This window comes from Protopterus annectens, chromosome 3.part0 (assembly GCF_019279795.1).
Source record: "Protopterus annectens isolate FY-2018-M chromosome 3.part0, PAN1.0, whole genome shotgun sequence".
Taxonomy (NCBI): domain Eukaryota; kingdom Metazoa; phylum Chordata; order Ceratodontiformes; family Protopteridae; genus Protopterus; species Protopterus annectens.
In genome coordinates, this window is record NC_056731.1 from 716,330,412 (window position 1) to 716,350,802 (window position 20,391).

The following is a 20,391-nucleotide window of genomic DNA, read 5'->3' on the forward strand; positions in this document are numbered from 1 at the left end:
GTCCATATCCCAAATAACCATAATCTCAAAAAATTCCCGCTCAAAAAAATTCTTTAATCCAGACAGCTTCCTAAACGAACTGCAAGCATGTGACTGGTCACCACTGACCCATCTTAAACTTGATGAGGCTGTGACCTACTTTAACACTAACTTTCTCCAAATCCTAGATTACCATGCACCTTATCACTCTACTAGAATAATAACCAAATCTGCCCCATGGCTCACAAAACAAACTAGGCAAAAGATGCTCCTCAGAAATAAAATCTGGCTAAATGGAGAGCCACCAAATGTCCATCAGATCACCTCCACTTTAAACAGTTAAGAAATGCCACCAAGCACGATATTCTTAGAGACAAAAAAGACTTCTACCTTCACCTCCAACAAACTAGCCAACAAACTCCGCAAAACTTTTGGTCAGGGATAAACAAACTTCTTCAGCCAGGTCACTCTACTACTCCTGCCCCAGCAGGTTTCAATCATAATAACTCCAACCAGATCCCTGAAGCCTTTTAATAACTACTTTACAGAAGCCATTCAAACCCTAGCCAATTCTTTACCTCCTTTTACTGTTTCCCCACTAAATACCTCCAAGACTTTATCTCCTACCTTTCAAATACAACCGGTACCTACATCTCTCATCTGTAAGCTACTTCAAAAATTGAAACCTTGCACCCCTTCTGCTAATCGTCTCCCATCTGAATACCTACAAATTGCTGCAAAAGCCATAGACTATCCCATCTCTATCCTTATTAACAGAACTATCTCAGAAGGCAAAATCCCTACCATATGGAAAGTATCCCACATCATCCCTCTACATAAAGGTGGATCTTCTATTGAGCTTTCTAACTTTCGACCTATTGCCTTACTCTCCCCATTAGCTAAAATAATGGAAAAATGTATTCACAAACAATTACTTAACCACCTTCTACAACATAACCTACTAACAAACTGCCAACATGGCTTCAGACCATTCCATAGCACGACGACTGCCCTACTATCCTTCACTGACTCTATAAATAAAAATCGTAACAATAACTCTTTTTCCTCTGCAGTATTTATTGACCTGTCAAAAGCCTTTGATATGGTTAACCATAACTTACTTCTAGACAAACTAAAGGACCATTCTCTCAATCCACATGCATTACAATGGTTTAAGTTGTATCTGGAAAATAGACAGCAAGCCGTACTTTGGGAAAACAATCTGTCTACATTACTTCCAGTAAATATTGGGGTGCCCCAAGGCTCTATCTTAGGTCCCCTTCTTTTTTCCTTATTCATTAACTATCTACACATGAACTTACCTCAAGCCACCTGCATTCAATATGCAGATGACTCCACCTTAATCTGTACAGCTAAGAATATAGCCTCTCTCCAGTCCCTCACCCAAACTGTTTTTCATAATGTTGAAAACTGGTTTATGCAACACTACCTCCTCCTAAATCCCCCCCAAAAAAAACAAACTACTGCTATTTACTCCAACTCTTATCACCTAATCCATTCTTCTCTGTAACCTCTAACAATGCTACCAACATAACCCCAGATACTACAATCCACCTACTAGGTGTAAAAAGAAGTTATGTACTCACCATAACGTTCCATCTGAGTAGATACTTCATTTGTCTGCAACCTGTGGGTAGTCGGATCCGAACCGGCAGCTTTCCAAGCTCCGAGCTCCTAGCTCCTCCCCCTACCCATAATCCCTTACTACCAACCACATTACCTCAGATTGGTTATTTTGCCCTATAGGCTAAAGATGGAGAAAAAATCTCCAAAGGAATAATACCTTACCGAGGTTCGGGGGATGGCAGGGGGGGGTCGGTTGCAGACAAATGAAGTATCTACTCAGATGGAACGTTATGGTGAGTACATAACTTCTTTATCTGAAGTAGTTACTTCATTTGATCTGCAACCTGTGGGACAGAGTCCCCAGCTTACCTAAAGACCCTGGGTGGTCCCTACGGAAGGATATTCCGAAGCACCGCGGAGCCAAAGGAAGCCCTACTTCCGGAGGTCATGTCCAGTTTGTAATGAGAAATGAACGTATGGGAAGAGGACCAGGTAGCTGCTGAACAAATATCGTCTACCAGAACTCTAGACCAAAATGCCATCGAGTTAGCCACAGATCTAGTAGAATGCGCACGCACGCCAACCGGAGCTGGCTTCCCAGATGAAGTGTATCCCTGTCTAATACACTGAGAGATCCAATTTGCCACTGTCACCTTAGAAATTGGTTTGCCCATGGCTGACTTAGCATAAGAAACAAACAACTGGTCTGACTTGCAAAAATCTTTAGTCCTATGCAAGTAAAAACGTAGTTGTCTGTGTACATCCAATTTGTGCAATGTGTATTCACCCTTGTTTTGGAAATTCGGGAAGAAAACAGGAAGGTTAATTGACTGATTAATGTTAGCCTCTGTGGCTACCTTAGGCAGAAAGGAAGGATTACTCCTGAGGGCCACTCTATCTTTGTGAAAGATAAGGTATGGATGCTTAATGCACAGAGCTTGCAATTCTGAGACTCTTTTGGCTGAAGTAATAGCGACCAAAAAGGCCGTTTTCCAAGATAAGAATTTTAATGGCACTGAGGTCGCCGGCTCGAAAGGTGGTCTTGTTAATGCTTGTAAGACCAAGGTAAGATCCCATGGAGGAACTGCCGGCTTAATAGGGGGCTTTAAGAGAAACACGCCTTTTAAGAAGGTCTTGCATATTTTTGCTGACGCCAAAGAATCTACGCCATCCCCCACGTGATAATGAGAGATGGCTGCTAGCTGGACCTTAACGGTGGACACACTAGCTCCTTGTCTAAAAAGAAGGGAAAGGAAGTCCAGAATAGTGGGAATAGGAACCGTAAAGGGATCCAATTCCTTATCCTTTGCCCAGATGGAAAAGCGTTTCCATTTATTGTTGTAGAGCTTTCTGGTGGATGGCTTACGAGCTGCCACCAGAATGGCCTTAACAGGGGACGAGATACCGGGAGTCCTAGCCATTAACGGAACTGGATCAACCAAGCCGTGAGCTTGAGGTTGACCAGGTTCGGAGTGTGGCATCTCATCGGATGCGAGATTAGGTCTGGTCTGGGGTCCAGAATCCATTGGGGAGCCACACTGTGAGACTGCAGAAAGGGGAACCAGATTTGTCGAGGCCAGAATGGGGCTATGAGAATCACTCTGCTCCCCAACCGACAGGCTTTCTGGATGAATTTCATCATCAGAGGAAGAGGAGGATACGCATAAAGGAGACTGGGCGGCCAAGCATGAACCAGAGCGTCCCTGGGGGATTCCCCTCTGGGGGGAACTATCGAGTAATCACTGCATTTTGTGTTTAGGGGAGAAGCAAAAAGGTCGCAGCGAGGTTGACCCCACTTGAGGAATATCTGCTTTGCGACAGATGGATTCAGAGACCACTCGTAAGGGCTGAGGAATACCCGACTTAACTTGTCCGCTAATATGTTGGACCGTCCTGGAATGTGCGTTGCTATCAGAAAGCGGTTGGTGGAAATCGCCTATTCCCACACTCTCATGGCTTCTCGACACAGGGGGTAAGATCTGGTCCCTCCCTGTTTGTTTATATACCAGACAACGGACATGTTGTCCGTCTGGATTGCAATAGCCCCCAGAGGAAGAAGGTGATGAAGAGCTTGCAACGCCAAAAGCACTGCCCTCATCTTTAGGATGTTGATATGCAATGCAGTCTCTAGAGGAGTCCACGTGCCTTGGACGGACTTGCCCATGTAATGCCCGCCCCACCCGAGGCAAGAAGCGTCCGTGGTCAACGTGGCTTTGACTGGGGGAATCACAAAGGGTCTCCCTTCTTTGAGTTCCTGAGCCTATAACCACCAAAGAAGGGAGTCCCTGCGTGCCTTGCTCAAGGAAATCGGCATGTCTAAGGGATGGACCGATAGTGACCATTGGACCTGGAGAGTCCACTGTAACACTCGCATTCGCAGACGTGCATGAAAAGAAAGGCCGATCGCTGCTGACATAGACCCTAGCACCCTCAGGACTAATTCTGCTGGAGGAGCGGGGCTCCGAAGAATGTCTAAGACTTGGAGAGACAAATTGTTCAGCCTGACCGATGTAAGAACCACTTTGGAGATCCGAGTATCCAACCTGGCCCCTATGAATTCTAGGGCTTGAGTGGGGCACAGGCAGGATTTCTTTAGATTCACTGAAATGCCCAAACGAAGGGCCAGAGAGAGGGCGTAATCTCTCACCACAACCAGTAGATGCCTGTTGGGGGCGGTGAGGAGCCAGTCGTCTAGGTAAGGGAACACCTGAATGCCCTGGAGTCTCAGGTGGGCTGCAACCACTGCCATGACTTTGGTAAACACTCTGGGGGCTGAGGTTAGGCCAAATGGAAGAACTCTGAACTGATAATGACTGGCTCCTAGCCGGAAGCAGAGGAACCTCCTGGATCGTCTGTCCATTAGTATATGGTAGTACGCATCTTTGAGGTCTAACGAGCACATCCAGTCGTTCTCCCTCAGAAGGGGGAGAATAGACTGGAGGGTGACTATCCGGAATTTTCCTTGGGTATGAACAGGTTCAGGGACGAGAGGTCTAGGATGGGTCTGAGGTCCCCCGTTTTCTTTGGCACCAAGAAGAACCTGGAGTAATAACCCAACCCGGACTGATCTGAGGGGATGGGCTGGATGGCTCTTTTTCTTAGCAACTCTGAAATGACCAGAGCTGCGGACTCCCTCTGATGGGGTGGAACATCGGGGAGACGTTTGGGTTTGGGGGGGGGTGTGAACGGTATAGTGTAACCTCTGGATATAATCCGGAGCACCCATCGATCCTTTGTAATGGACTCCCAGTTTGACAGGTGCTCCGATAATCACCCCCCCAACTGCCTCCAGAGAGGGACAGTCGGGCAAGCCCTCAGGGCTGTTGCGTGGGTCTGTCCGAGAAAGGTTCTCTAGACCCGAAGTTACGCGGCCCCCTCTGCCTCTGGGCCGGCATCCACCTTGTCCTCCTCTGCCTCTAGAGGACGAGTTGTCCGCAGCAGGACGGGATTGCTGAGATTTACGGAACCCCAGCTTCTTTTGCCCCCTCTGATTCCTGGAGAAGGATCTTTGGGGGCTAGAGAAGCGGACTCCGACGGCCGACAGCGTCTTCCCAACCTTTTCGCTTTGGACCAGCATGTCGCGAACTGTTGAGCCAAATAAGGCCAAACCGTCATAAGGGGCGCTCGCGAAGGACGCCTTAAAGGGTTCCGTGAAGTCGCAAAGGCGGAGCCAGGAGTGACGTCGCAAGACCACTCTAGCTCCGCTAGCTCTAGCGGCTCCTTCTGTGGCATGGGAAAGAAGCCGCATAGATGTGTTTGATATGGACTTTAGAGTGGCCATTCAAGTCTCAAAAACCTTTTTGTCTGGGACCGACATGGACTCTGGAGGGGCTGCAGCGTATTCTTTAATTAAGTCACGCTGTAGCCTAATGGTGTGTGCCATGTAGTTCAGCGACCTTATGGCAAAGGTTGCTGAAGCAAACATCCGCTTCCCAATACGGTCCAACGCCCGAGACTCCTTGTCCGGCAGATGGACCGAAGAACTTTCCTGGGCAAGTTCTTTCCTAGAGGCCGCCGCCAACAACATAGCATCAACCAGCGCGGCTTTGGACCAAGAAGGTCTATCAGAGGGAGGGCTGAGGACCTTGTCTGGGCGTCTAGGGATAGGCTCCACGGTGTCGGGGTCTTTCCAAGCCCTGGTGGTAATTAGATCCACCAAGGGGTCGGCTGGGGGGGGACACCCAGGAGGTAGATGGGCCTGCCTCAAAGGCCTCCAGAAATACAGACTCGTCCAGGGAGGGCTTTTGGGCAGACCACCACCCTCTTATATGCAACATCTCCATGATGTCTCCGAAGGAGACATCTTCAGGGGCTGACCTTGGGGAGCCCTCCGTATCATCCAAATCTGTATCCGTGGTAATGGACTCGGGGGAGTCCAGGTGTCTCCTTTTGCACTGATGCTTCCGAGGCGCCTCTTCGGCGGGACTGTCTGAAGAGGGCTCGTCCGCAGGATGGTGTTCCTCCATAGGAACCAACTGGAGGGCTTGGGCAGGCTGTCCAGATGGACGGATGATCGAAGACAGACCATGATACAGTGGGGGCACGGGTGGATCCGAAGGCCCGGTCGGGGACCTGGATGACCTCGACAGTACCCTCTCCACTACCTCAAAAGCAGAGGGAGATTCACTGACCCCAGCCTGAGAAAGTAACCTCCCTGGCTCCGAGGATGGGATCGGGGTCAGAGCCGAAGCAATCGGACCCAAGGTAGTGGTGTGCTCCGACTCAATCAGCGCCGAAGACACAACCACCCCCTCGGATCCGATGCTCAACCCTCGGCCCCGAGAGCTCGGATCCGACAAGCTCGAAGGTATAGTCGGCGTCGAAGACACAATCGCTATCGGCGCCGACGTATCCCCGGGTCCGAAAGGGCCTGGATCCGACAACTCCGAGACCCGAAAACGGGTCGGAGTAGGAGCGATCGGGGCAAAAATGGGGGCTGCACTCCCTCCCAAAGGGGGGGGGGCAAGAGCATCCCCATCTGCATCTGGGTTTGCAGAAATCTTCGCATCATCCGATCCATGTCTGCTTCGGAGATGCTTCGTGTAGACCGCGAAGAGGCAGTTGAGGTGGGCCAGGAGGGCCGCCTCGAAGACCTCGAGGGAGACCTATCCTCCTCCTCCGGCTCCGGAGAAAAAGAAGGTGAATGGAGCCGAGAGGACGGGGATCCGGAGACCCCCACTGGGGACTTCAGAATTTTCTCAGGCGGAGCCGAGGGGTGAGACTCAGCCCGCCTTTTTGATCTGTGACCCTCTCTGTCCTTGTGCTTCTTCTCCCTGTGGGAAGAAGCACTAGACTCCACAGAGCTAGTACCTGATAAGGGAGGTTGAGTCCCGGGTACAGCTAAGGGAGTAGCCGGCGCCGAAGCTACAGGAGTAGCTTGAACCTGGCTGGGAGAGGAAGAAGAAGCCGATTCCTGGGGGAGTTTTCCCGCCAGGATCAGCTTGTTCTTCCTGTCCCTGAGTGCCCGGGGGTTGAAGGCCGCACATATCTGGCAGGCCTCCGATAGATGGGCTGCCCCCAGGCACAAAACGCACTGAGTGTGGCCATCAGCTGGGGAAAGCTTGTGGCCACACTCAGTACATTTTGAAAATATGGCCTTAGAACTTTCAGCCATAAAGTTCTCTCACACACACACACACACACACCCAAACACTAAGGGGGGGGGGGAGAGATAAAGTTAAACTAAGGGAAAATTAGTTTTTTATTTTTTTTTTTAAAGGGTTTTAAGGGTTTGATTTTAAAACACACACACAAGATTTAAACAACAAAAAAAGTCTATAATTAGAACAATCTCACCAGGCCAGGAGCTCTTCACTATGAAGCAACTGTCTTTAGCCGCGGCAAAAAACGATCTGAGGTAATGTGGTTGGTAGTAAGGGATTATGGGTAGGGGGAGGAGCTAGGAGCTCAGATCTTGGAGCTTGGAAAGCTGCCGGTTCGGATCCGAGGTCGGATCCGACTACCCACAGGTTGCAGATCAAATGAAGTAACTACTTCAGATCAATTGATAATCGTCTCAGCTTCGATGACCACATCAACTCCTCCATAAAGTCAGTTAACAAAAAACGTGGTACCCTCTATAGAATTAAACACTTCCTTACCCCTTCTGCCTGGAAAACTATTGCTCAGATCTGCCTCATCTCTACCCTTTTCTATGCCTCTGCTATATATATACTAACCTGTCTAAAAACAACCTTTCCAAACTTTCCACCTGTTATAATAGCATTGCTAGATTCATCACATGCTCCCCCTTTAAAACTCACCACTGCCTCAACCTCAAACAACTTGGATGGCTAGATCTGCATAACCATATACTCTGTCAACAATTACTTATTACTCAAAAGATCCTATACCACCCCCAACACCCCTATCATCACTAATCTGATTACACCATATAAAAATCTAGCTACACTATGCTCTGCTAATAAGCTCCTAGTCTCCTCGATTAAATCCAACAACAAAGCTGGTGACTCACTTTTCGCAAACACAGCAGTAAAAACTGGAATCAGCTTCCTTCTGAATTACCAACCCTTGCTTCTACTTCTCTATTTAAAAAACATCTTAAAGAACATCTTAAAACTCATTGGCTTTGTCCATGTGATAACCCAAACTGATATGTTTTTTCCTTCCTGCTCTTACCCCTTTCCCTACTCCTCTAACCTCTGCCTCCAAATCTAGTTACTACTCTTTTCTTCTCAGTAACAGGATAAAATATAATGGCTTTTCTCTCTTAATTGGGTTTTGCTCATACCTGCTATTGTGTTTAGTATAATTTTTATAGTTTATAATTTTATTATTATAATTTTTTTGACCAATGTTGCCTCTGTACTGTGATTTTATGTGTCTTTTTATATATTGTAAACTTTCTCACTGTTCATGCTTGGAGCTTTTCTCTCCGGGCCTCTACTGAAAATGGACATGTATCCAGTTAGACTAGCCCGGTCAACAAATGTAAAATAAAATAAATAAATAGCCCCAGTACTGCTAGCATTGGAGGACGTGTTTTTCACAGCCTGTGATTTCCCAGACAGCCAACCTGCTGCCCCTAAGAAAGCAGATATAATGTACAAAGTTCATTAGTATTTCAAGTTGTTATGCACTAATCCCAGACCTGACCCAGCAGCTACATCTTGAGTTAATCCAGCTGCTGCCAAACATTTTGTTAAATCTAATAATTCCACTTCTGATAAGGATGGTGCAGCTACTGATAAGTTTTGAGGAAAAGTATATACTTCTGCCACTTTGAATTTTAGAATTCTGAATTGTCAGTCTCGTATGTTATACAGACAAATTATGAATGCATGGGGAATCTTTTGGCTAAACTCATCTTGTGAGGAAAAATCTGTTTAGTTTCTTCTATTCCTCCGGTCTCTGCTCATTGCTTGAAATGTTTTTATGACTATGTAGATGTTGGTTCCAGGGCTGCTGTCACTGGCACTGTTTTGAGACGATTTGCATGGCTGCATTCTGAGAACCTACCAGAAGATGCCAAAAATGAAATTTTAAATTCTCCTTTGGAAAGAGATTTAGTTTTTCTTCCCTCTGGTGCAGAGGTTATTAAAAAGTGTGTGATAACATGATGACAGAGGTAAACTCATTCAAGGAATCTCTCAGATTCTTTTCAGTCCTTTTCTATGCATTCTCCAAGGGATTTTTTTTTTTTTTTGCTCCCTCATACAGTTTTGGCAAGAAACAAAATAAATAGTCACAGTTGAATGCTGGTAAACAGACACGTAAAAAGCAATGGCAGGGAGGTTCCCGTAAAAAAGCAGGAACACCCGACCAAACAAGGCAGAACAACAATATAAGGGACCTTGTCCACTCCCCCACCCCCTATGGCTGTCCTTTACCCCTTCCAGAAAGTCTGAATCTCCATTTCTCTCGCAACAAACTGTTTCATACAAACAGGTCTTGAATGTGATCCATCTACAATACAAATGGCAATGGGAGTTGATTCCCCCTTTCCAGGGGGTTCTTCTAATCCATCAGATCAAACCCCTTTTTTTTCCTCCTGTCCTGCATCATATGCTGTCTCAAGGGGTAGAAACACCTGTTCCTCCACCCCAGCTGAGGATGAATCAGTTTGTAATAGTGCCCACATTCGAGATGCTTTCACTTCACAACCTGTTACCACTTCTTTCGCATTTGAGTTTTCTAGTAACTTTAAATTTAAAGGATGAATATCATCATATTCATACTCATCCAGATTTCAAAGTTTTCTTAAGGTTTTGTGTGCATGGATCAAATTATCAGTTCTCTGTCTTACCCTTTGGGCTATTCCCTGCTCCAGGAGTATTCACAAAGTCTTCCCTTTTTTTTTGTGTGTGTTTTATGTCAGGGTGTGTACACCTAGGTTTTTCTTTTCCTAGCAATATCCTCTCATGGCTCTGGCTCCTTCTCTTAGTTGGCATAAAAGCTCTGAAGGGCTTGGTGTCAAAAACCTGACTAACAGTTTGGGTGTGTGGAAAGTGCCCTGAAGCTTGTAAACTGGCTGGCTGTTATATCCTATGCAGGATATAACCCATACAGCTTAGACTACTGTAGAAATGATCAATTGAACATGTACTGTTATGGTAAGTTTACACAACTGTACATTCCATACCCTTATTCCAAATTATGTTAGTAATGACTGGTTGTAAGAAACGCACACATCTTCAACATTTTTCTCTAAATCTGAAACAACCTCCTATCCACCCTCATTCCCTTATAACATCATATCTGTCCTTTCTCAGCTGTGAAGTCATCTCCTACAACATGTTTCATGACAATATTTCACTAACCACCTCCCAGCCACATCTAAATTCATTAATTCTACCTCTCACTGCTAAGGAGCCACTAGTAGTAGCAAAATCTGAAAGAAAAGACTAAAGCAGGAAAATGATTACTCCTATAATTTAACAGTATTTGCTTTCATATGTAACTAAGTATGTGATCAGTAGAGACAGCTATGCAAGGACATATTTTTTTTAATAACTCTTTCACTGGATTCTGGATGAATATGGTTCTTAATTATCAGCAATCCACCAAGTCACCAAATAAATAAATAAACATCTACTTCAGTATTTCTGTCAAAAAGTGAGTGCTTTATCAATCACTTGTATTCCTATAAGCAGTCTCTTACATATGTATCTCATAGCATTGTACCGTGGTTTCATATCTCACCTACTCCATGGCTTGAAACATTTAATTTATTCAGTCACCAAATGTTTGAATCAATGAATTCATGACTATGTAAGTCATATAAAAGTATATTTAACTTAAATAGAAACCACAGTATAATAAGTATGCAATACGCAATGAAGTGGGTGTTGTAGGAAAATAGCGGAAAGCCCAGGGGTACTATGAGGCACAGTTCCACAGGTGAAGGGCCTCTCATCACTGGAAACTCCATTATTTCCCCTACAACACACATCCTAGACAGCATTATTGCATTTACAAAATTTTCTCAGTGTTACAGTTTTTATGCCATTTTTGTATGCATTTTTTTTTAAATAGACAAAAAGATAAACATACACGGACAGTGTACCATAATCATAATCCCCGTCACCCTTTTTTTACTCCTATTTACAACTGGTGGGGCTATTACATCTACTGCCACCACTCACAACCACTTTCCTACCTTATTCAATATGCCTTAATGTCACAGGTCTTCTCTCATACAATCTAGCCATCTCTTGGTTGGACATCTTTGTCTTTTGCTTTCTTCCTGTCTCTTCCAAATCTGCTTTATCAAATCATTTTTTGCTTTCTTGTGCATATCATCAAACCACTATACTCTGTCCTCCTTGACCTTCTCTACAATTAAGGCTATTTTGGTTTTCACTCCAGTGTTCTCATTTCTTCATCTATCACACAGCATACATACTACCAACAATCGCAGTCATTTAATTACTATCTCCTCCAACTTGCTCACTTGTACTGCCTTCGTTGTACAGGTTTCTGTGCCATACATAAGCACTAGTCGCACCACTGTTTTGTAGACCTTACGTTTTCAGCTTCTTTGGCAAATTTGTCATACACTACCCCTTACACTCTGTTTCTAGCTGGCATCAGCACTTCTGATTCTAGCGATGACCTTCTCACTCAGACTTGTCTTCTCCTCTATCAAAACTCCTGAATACTGGAAGTTGCTAGTTTGTTCCACTATTTTCCCCTCTATCTTATTTTTCACTTTCTTCTGACAGCCTCCATTTGCTGCCATGACTTCTTTCTTTTCCTTACTGAGTTTCATCCCATGTGCCTTCAGTTTTGCATTCCAAACCTCTGTCAATTGTTGAAGAGCCTCTTCAAAGTCTGCTTGTAATATCATATCATCTGCATACAGAAGCTTTGTTGATCTGTCTCCACTGACATTTTTGTGTTACAGCCCATCATCAGTATGAATGAGAGTGGGCTCAGAGCCAAATCCCAGTGGCCACCCATTCCAAACAGGAACTGTCCTGTGAGACTGAACACTGTTCATACTTGTGTCATTGGGTCCTTGTACATATACCACAGTAATTCTCCCAAGGTTTCTGCAAGTCCTAATCATTACAGGCTTGCCCAAATAATTTTATTTGGCATCTTGTCATATGCTTGCTCCAAGTCTGGGAATACCCAAATGGGCTCTCATTCTTCTGCCTGTTATGTGTGTGACTGCATTGTTTTATGGCTTTGTGCTACTACACTTTTTTTCCTGCAGCGGGCAGTACTTGAAGCAGATAAATTTCTCCACTCCTAAGGTGAAATTTTTGATATTCATATCTTGAACTCAAGCCGATTACAGTTGGAAACTTGGTCATAATTCTCTGTATGGAAGCTCATAAAACCCTTTTTAATGCTACATCTCACTGAAACGATTGGGAAACATTAACTCAAATTAAAAAAATGCAGGGATCTACAGTCTACTTCATGAGATACACAAAATGTAACATTAAGGAACTCAGTTCTGAGACATGTGGCTTTCTTAATCTTACAGTACTTATAGTACAAATCTCACTCCAGACTCCCACACATTCAGTACTAATATATATTGTACTCATGTCATCAACACATTTATATGCAGCTAATGGAGCATCATCAAATCCTCAAACCAATTAGAAATGTTACTTAAAAATCTATCTCAGTCATTGTTTAAGTTAAAAAATAAATAACTGCCCACAATACAGGCACTAAAAGTGAACCTTACCTCCCAAAATACCCCCACCTAATTCAAACTCCTAAAACAAAAACAAACAAACGCACACACACACACACAAAATAATACCAAATTCAAATTTCTAAAAGCCAAATTAACATAGTGGGCTCTATACAAACATAAATTAATATAGTGTAATGTAATAATTTCAATTGTACATATTACAGATAAAAGTTGTAAGATTTCTTAGCACATTAATGCAAATTTTCTGATTAACTGGTTCCGCATATATGCAATGCAGACTTCCCAAAGAATGAACCTGATCCTGCCTGATTTATAAATTATTCAACTTTGATATATCAAATAATAATACATGAATATATCTTTATATAATGTTTGAAAAATACTATCTTTATATAATACTTTGAATAAAGGGATTAGGAGATGGTATAATGGTTAAAGTGTTTATCTCACAGTCACAAGACTCAGAGTTTGGTTCTTACCGTTGAAAGAAAATTGGTTAGGCTCAAAATGGACCAGAAGGGCAGCTAACCTAACACTCTATTAACCTAAAAAATAACACCAAGATAGTACAGTGCAGAGACAATACAGACAGCAGGCAAGTAAAACAGTCTTTATCTTCTAGCAAAATTTATACCTCGCATCAGACCATATAAAAATCCACACTACAACGGTATACAGTTAACACAGGCTTAATTCCTGATCAGTCTTGTCTAGGGCTGCTACGACCATTATGTATCTTCACCCATATTTAAGGTGCATAAATGTGGCAGTTTGGAGTTCAGATTCAGTAACAAATTTGACCCGACATTGCCTAGGTTCATCTAACCACAGAACTTAAGTATCTTATGTCTTTATATCCGAAATCCACCCATTACTTCCTTACCGGCAACTTTGCTATATAACAAACAGTTGCAGACGAGTTCTTTAGCTGGATCCTCTGTCTCAGCATGTTGCTTCCGTAGGCAAAATAAAAAAAATGGTTGGCACCAGTCACAAGCCCCGCTCTGCCCTCCATAGCAGAGTATGCCAAGTATAACTTAATAGAAAAAACACATTAACGGACTATAACCTCCTTGTATCGAGCATGGTGAGGCACTATTGAACACTTTCTGCGTTTGTCACTGTATCCTAATTTTTTATTACAAAAAGGGAGGGTTGAGTAGAATCCGCAAACGCACTTGAAGCGCTGCCAGCTGAGGAAATAGCATAACCTTGGCCTTGTGTCACGTGACAAGGGTGCTTTGACGTTACATAAATACGTTGTGCCAACAGGTGAATATGTATGTTGTAATTGTCTCGTGGCAGGTTGCAGGTATTGTAAGCAGCTTAAAATCTTATTCTGTATTAAAATTTATTTCGTGCTAGAATAATATGGTTTACAGTGCCATAATTAGTCAGATCTGCCGCGTCTATATATTATTTAGTTAGCGAATTATAGCACTAAAAAATATCCAAGTATGAAAGCTATAGGTAAATCTTGATAGCGTTTTTGAATGAGCGTGATTCTCTTGAGATGCTCTTTTACGGGTAGCCTAAGGCTACCACCTGTCCCACTTTGCGAGGGACAGTCCCTCTTTGGGCAGTTGTGTCCTGACAAAAAAATATTAAAGATGGCAACCGTCCTGAGATTGTAGGACATAATTATGTCCCATATTTTATGTAATAGTTGCATAAAATAGTTATTTCTGTATCTAAAATACTTAAATGTTACAAGAAACAGAATAAGCAACTAAACTGCTACAAAAATAAGCTTTTATTTAGGCAAAAATGTTAAGGTCTATCCTTTGTACTGACCGTGGGTATGTGTCGGCCTGTAAAATCTGATGTGTGTCCCGGAAATGTCCCACTTTGGCCATTTGAAAAGGTGGCAACCCTAGTAGCCTTTGAATAAATAGCTTCATAAAGTTTAGAGGACAATACTTTTAAATTGTCCAGATTTTTGCCTCGTATTTTTTGACTTTCCGGAAAAAATGTGATTTTGTGGATTTTTGTGACAAAGTAGAGAAGACTGAATTCACTGAATAATGACAGCTATTTCAGTTTTAGACTTCGTATCTTTCAGAAAATGTATGGTAACACAAACTGTTTTATTCTAGCAACTTTCTACGTTTATAAGAGAACTATTTAAGTTGTATCCCTATTTTTATGGCTTGTCACCCCATTATTTTTGGCTTTGTCCAGATTTTGTGTGGTTTGAGAGCTATGGAGGGGAGGGTTTTTACTTTCCTAGATGTCCAGACGTAGAACTCAAAAAATTGTTACCAGAATTGGGGGGGGACTAATACTAGAATATTAGAACATGCCTCTCCAGTATACATCATTATGAAGAACATACCTCATTTTGTATCTTAAAAAGATGATATTGCACACCATTCCAGGTTGGAAGGGTCTACCCCACATACATTGTAATGATTGTTTTAACAAGTGTCCCTGGGAGCTACTACTTAATCATATATTATAATGCACCAAAAATAATTTTATTTAAGGATAAAAATGGATTAACCATGCTGCCAGCATCCCAGAAGAATGTGTTGCATTGTTAGTGTTCCACATTTTTCACATATGTTCAACATTACAAAAGGTACTAGTCCTCATTTGGTGATGGCAGGTTGAGGGTTGTGATTTTGGAGAGAGAGAGAAAAGAGCATGGCCAGTCTTAGCAACTGACAGGCCTGCTTTGTGACATTTTTTCTTGGGGGGTGGGGGCTGCATCCATGCCATCCCACTCCACATCACACCACTTTCGTCACCCAGTCCCACACTGTCATCCTGTTTCACACCCTTTTTTCCCCACACCCCACCATTGGATTTATTTTAAATTAGGTAACCAGACTGCATATTATTACACTATTAAGATCAAGACAAACTGTTTGTTCAGCAGATGCTGTACGTAGCAGCATGACTCTTTACCACTACCCCTCCACCCCCCTACAAAAAACACCTGTGTATGTGTCTAATGTTTGATTACCAGACAAGTGAAAAAAACAGTTATAGTTAACGTATTCCAATATGTTGCACTTAACAGTACACTTTCTGTAGACAGCCTATTGGAACTTCTTTGTACACCTTTGAGGTTTGTCAGGAAAGTTAAAGTAGTAATGACACACTTGTTTCCAACCCCCCCACCCCCACCCCCCACCACCACATGCACCCACATATGTTTGAGCAGGGCTAGTTTTATACTAGATGAGGTTAATTAGCAGAGGCCACTTCTAAGCCTGTAAAAATGTATTTACAGCTTGTTGTGTGAGGACTGTCTTGCCCCCATAAGATCTGAATGTCTGGCTGTTCTGCAATGTTTTTATGTTTTATTTTTGAAAGATAACTGACTTAACTTTTTTTTTTTTTTACTACTGCCTGGAAGAGAGTTTTGTATATACACATCAGTATTATGTGTGTTCACAGATAAAAATCAGTAATATTTTTAACTCCACTATAAAATACATGCACAAACACACACACACACACACACACACACACACACACACACACACAGTGACATTGCCCCTGAAAACCAGATATGTCACAAGCTATGTAGATTATTTTCACATAAGCACACAAACTCTGCAGCTTGCTTAAATGCAAGTTAGGGGACATCATTTCAACCACATCATGTATTTGGAATACAGGAGGAAGGCAGAGCATATTGATAAATTCACACAGATGCAGGTAGGGCATGCAGACTGCACATATTAGGATCCTAAGCCAAGAAGTCAACTAGAGCCAAGCACTGTGACATGACAGTGCTACTCACTGTGCCACAATACCAACAATCCGTCACTTTCATGCATATTCTGCCCCCACTTGACCATCAGACACAGATATTTATGTGCAGTACTGATGCTTATGATAAAAAGCGAAATAAATTAAAATAAAAATAAAATGCACTTAACCCCCAACCGCATACACAATCTATAAGCCATAGCAAGTCTACCTTTACACAAAATTTAGCAAATACATTGTTTGACACTAGTCCTGCCCTGCCAGAAGTCACACTGGCAACTATTTAAACTGAGTAAATGACAAAGGGTCAGTTGCTTTCATCCACAGACAGCTCCCACCTCCACCCAGCAGCTATAGCCACTTGTGTATGCACTTCATACATTTGATTGTGATAAAAGTGAGGATTAATTTCAGCTTTGTTCTAACATGCTTGGAGAGTGAGTTGACAGTATAACAGGTTGGCATGGCAGTAATTTTTGAAGGATATGAAGTCAGAAACTTAAAGGTCTGTCATTATTTAGAGACCATAACTCTACACAACTGACCAAAAACATGCATCTGGAGCGTTTCTCCCCAGGCCTCTGCTGAAAATTAGCTTCAATCCAAGTCAGACTTTTCCACTAAACAAATGTTAAATAAATAAAAGAATATCACAGATTTTATGCTGAAAAAGTAAAAACAGAGAAAACTGTGGCAGTTGTAGCTCTCAAGTTACTAAGAATTACAGACAAAAGTGAGAATAGATGAGGAGGCTCAGAACCAGGGATAGTTTTCAAATATTACATTAGGGATAGTTTTTAAATATTACATCATTTCACTTAGTTAATAGAACAACAGGTTTTGTAGCAACATGCATTTTCTGAACAATAAGTAGAAAACCATAATGTCTGTTTTTATATACTGTATGTAATCCTCATTGATTGACCAGCAAATCCAGTTTGTATTTGACAATGCTTATTGACTTAGCACTTCACAAAACAGAAGCAGTGATATATAAATGAGCCAAAACAATCATCTGAAAAAATAAATTTTCCAATAAGCCATTTTAAGAAACATCAACACTGTTAAAATGCATTATGCATTTTAAATGGAGTTCAGAAAGTACTGCTATTAAAATAAAACAGCCAATAACAGTAAAATGTAGAAACATCAAAACATGCAACCACTTTTTAAGTAAGTTCACAAATTCTGCAAACACTGATAAAGTATGAAAGTCTTCTATACACTTAATAGGCTGCCTTAAAGAACCACTCCTGAAAATAATAAAGGAGTTTTAAAAGTCACCTAAAGTTAAAGTTTTGACTGCAGACTGTTTACCTTCTGTGGCTCGGGAACATAGCTCTTTTTTTCCAAAAAAAATCAAGGACAAAATTAAAAATAATGAGGAGCAAAAGTCTTAAACAGGAACAGTTTTTAAACAAGTCTCTAATTCACTTATATAAAATTAATAGAATGACAGATTTTGCATCAACATGTGTTCTGTGAAGGATAAGATGCATGAAACTCTAATGCCGAGCATCATTGACTGACAGTAGTACTCAGCAATTTCTAGAAAATCAGATTTTTTTGAGGGGCAAGGCAAAATATGATGCAAAATTTGAGACATTTGAGACCTGCATTCACTAACAATCACTTCCATTACCTGCAGGGTCAGGAGGATCATTAAACTGTAGTAACAAGTAACTTCAGTCCGCAACCACAAACTGCAAACCTTCTATCACCTACAGACACATTTAAGTCACTGTCTCTAAATAGTTAAAAAAAATGTAGGCACATTTTGAGTAAAAGCACAAAAGAGTGTAGCAGCACTCTTATGGCAACCATCTGTTTCTAGCTCGAAAGAATACTAATCACTGGAAGCAATTTCTCAAATTTTATGATGTACTGGCAGAAATATGTGGCAAAATTAGAGAAGTCCTGATCAGAGACAGTTGCGTTGTAGGATTGGAATGTACTGCAAATCAGTACAGGTGAGAGGAGTACTGTATAAATTCGGTGGTACTTTTTCATAACAATATATGTTTATATGAATATATATGTATGTGTATATATATATATATATATATATATATATATATATATATATATATATATATATATAAATCGTGTGTGTGTGTGTGTGTGTGTGTATATATATATATATATATATATATATATATATATATATATATATATATATACATATATATTTTTTTTTTTAACCTGCCAGGAAAAAATAATCTTACCTTTCATTATATCCCTTGGAAAAAAAAGACCAAAAAAAGTTCAGACACATTACAGACAAATGGAAACATTACATGAGCAAGGGCTAGGCTTTAGGAATATGTAGTCTGCTCACATATTAAGGCCGATACCTACAAAGGAAACAAAACTAAATATCCTAAAATGTCTTGCCCATGTTGTATTCCACAGAAAGAGCATCTTGTGTGATTATCAGTGAATATCTTTGTGAATGGGAGCATCTGAGTGATTTGCAGGGGCAAATGTAGACCCCCATTGCCTCAGGGCCCTATTGCACCCAATTGGCTCAACTGAACTAAGGCCAGCATTGAAAAAGGATAGAGGTTCATAGGTGTATACGAAGCTAATGACCACTAGAGTCTTTCAAAGCCTAGCTGTGCAAGTCAAATGTGCACATACCCACATAATTGATTTATATTTAATTTGTTGGGGGTGATTTACTGACTGCTTCTGTCCATCAGAGACATAGGAGTCAGACCAGGGGTGAATTTCCAGTTACCCATCCACTGGTCCAACTTACACTTAGACAGGTATAGGGAGGAACTCTGCTTCACATGGATGGGAAGTCTGTTCCAGAGAATGAGAATTCTCTGAGAAACATATCTGTCTCTCCAACATGTCCTATTTCTGTTGCATGCAAAATGTAGGACTGTTAATGTAGTAGTTCTGATGTTGTTTGTTTTGTGGGTTTTCAAAAGATTCATCAAAACAGGGTCCAGGGATGCCTTGTATGCCAGGCAGAGATTACCTCTCAGACGTCTGTATGATATGAGTAAAGAGACAGGGCTTTGAGGCGATCAAAGTAGGACATTGTATGTACTCCCTATATTCTTTTTGTAAGGTATCTTTGTGGACGTTCCAGTTGCTGCATGTGTTTGGTCAGGTACATACTGAAGGGGGCATAATACTCTATTTTCGGCCTAATGAGGGCCAAATACAGTGGTATGATGAACTCTTCGGACCTGGATGCCATACTGTTGTTTATAAATATATATAGAAATATTTTCTTACCACCTTGGATGTTGATCAAAGGCTAGATTGCTATCTACATGAGTTTCCGATCCCTGACTAGTGAATCACCTTTTAAGGGTGTTTTATTGATGATGTAGTTATTCAAGGTGGCAGACTTCCCAAAAGGTACTATAATGCATTTCTTTGTATTGAGTTTTAAGCCATGGCTTTGGCATCAGCATTTTTCTGTATTAGACCTTCCTGAAGGGTGCTCTTGTCTTGGGGGATTCAATGGCTGCTCCCAGTTTGGAGTCATATGCAAAGCTGGTTAGCCAGAGGCCTTTGACATTGGCTTCAACATCCAAGATGTAGCTGCCAAAGACAAGTGGGCCCAACACAAAGTACTGCGGGACTCCACTGATTACCGGCCTCTTTGTGGAGGTGGCCTCACTAATTCTAACCTCCTGGGTCCTATCAGTGAGCCAACTATCTATCCAGCATGTTATAAAGTGGTTTATACGTAGGTCTGTTAAGTTAATTGAAAATGACTCAGTGGGGTATTTTATCAAGTGCCCTAGACAGATCTAGTTAAGCAGTAAGCACAGTTTCCTCTTATCCATTGCCTTAGTGACCTTTTCAAAGAGTTCATTAGATTCAGTAAGCATGACCTTCCTACAACAAAGCCAAACTGGGATAGATCCTGTGTCTGGAGATTTCCTGTGTCCTTGTTGATAATTTCCATGATAATACTTTCCATAGCTTTGCAAATA

The 20,391-nt window shown here is 42.0% G+C and overlaps 1 protein-coding gene across 1 annotated transcript in view; it reads right to left on the reverse strand.

Moving 5' to 3' along the window:
- The window catches only part of GGCT (gamma-glutamylcyclotransferase), a 515,743-nt gene extending 501,820 nt beyond the window's left edge, over positions 1-13,923 (reverse strand). The window contains exon 1 of the mRNA XM_044065088.1: positions 13,590-13,923. Coding sequence (XP_043921023.1) covers positions 13,590-13,721 — 132 coding nt within the window. The 5' untranslated portion in view covers positions 13,722-13,923. The remainder of the gene's footprint in view (positions 1-13,589) is intronic.
- Positions 13,924-20,391: the final 6,468 nt, after the last annotated feature.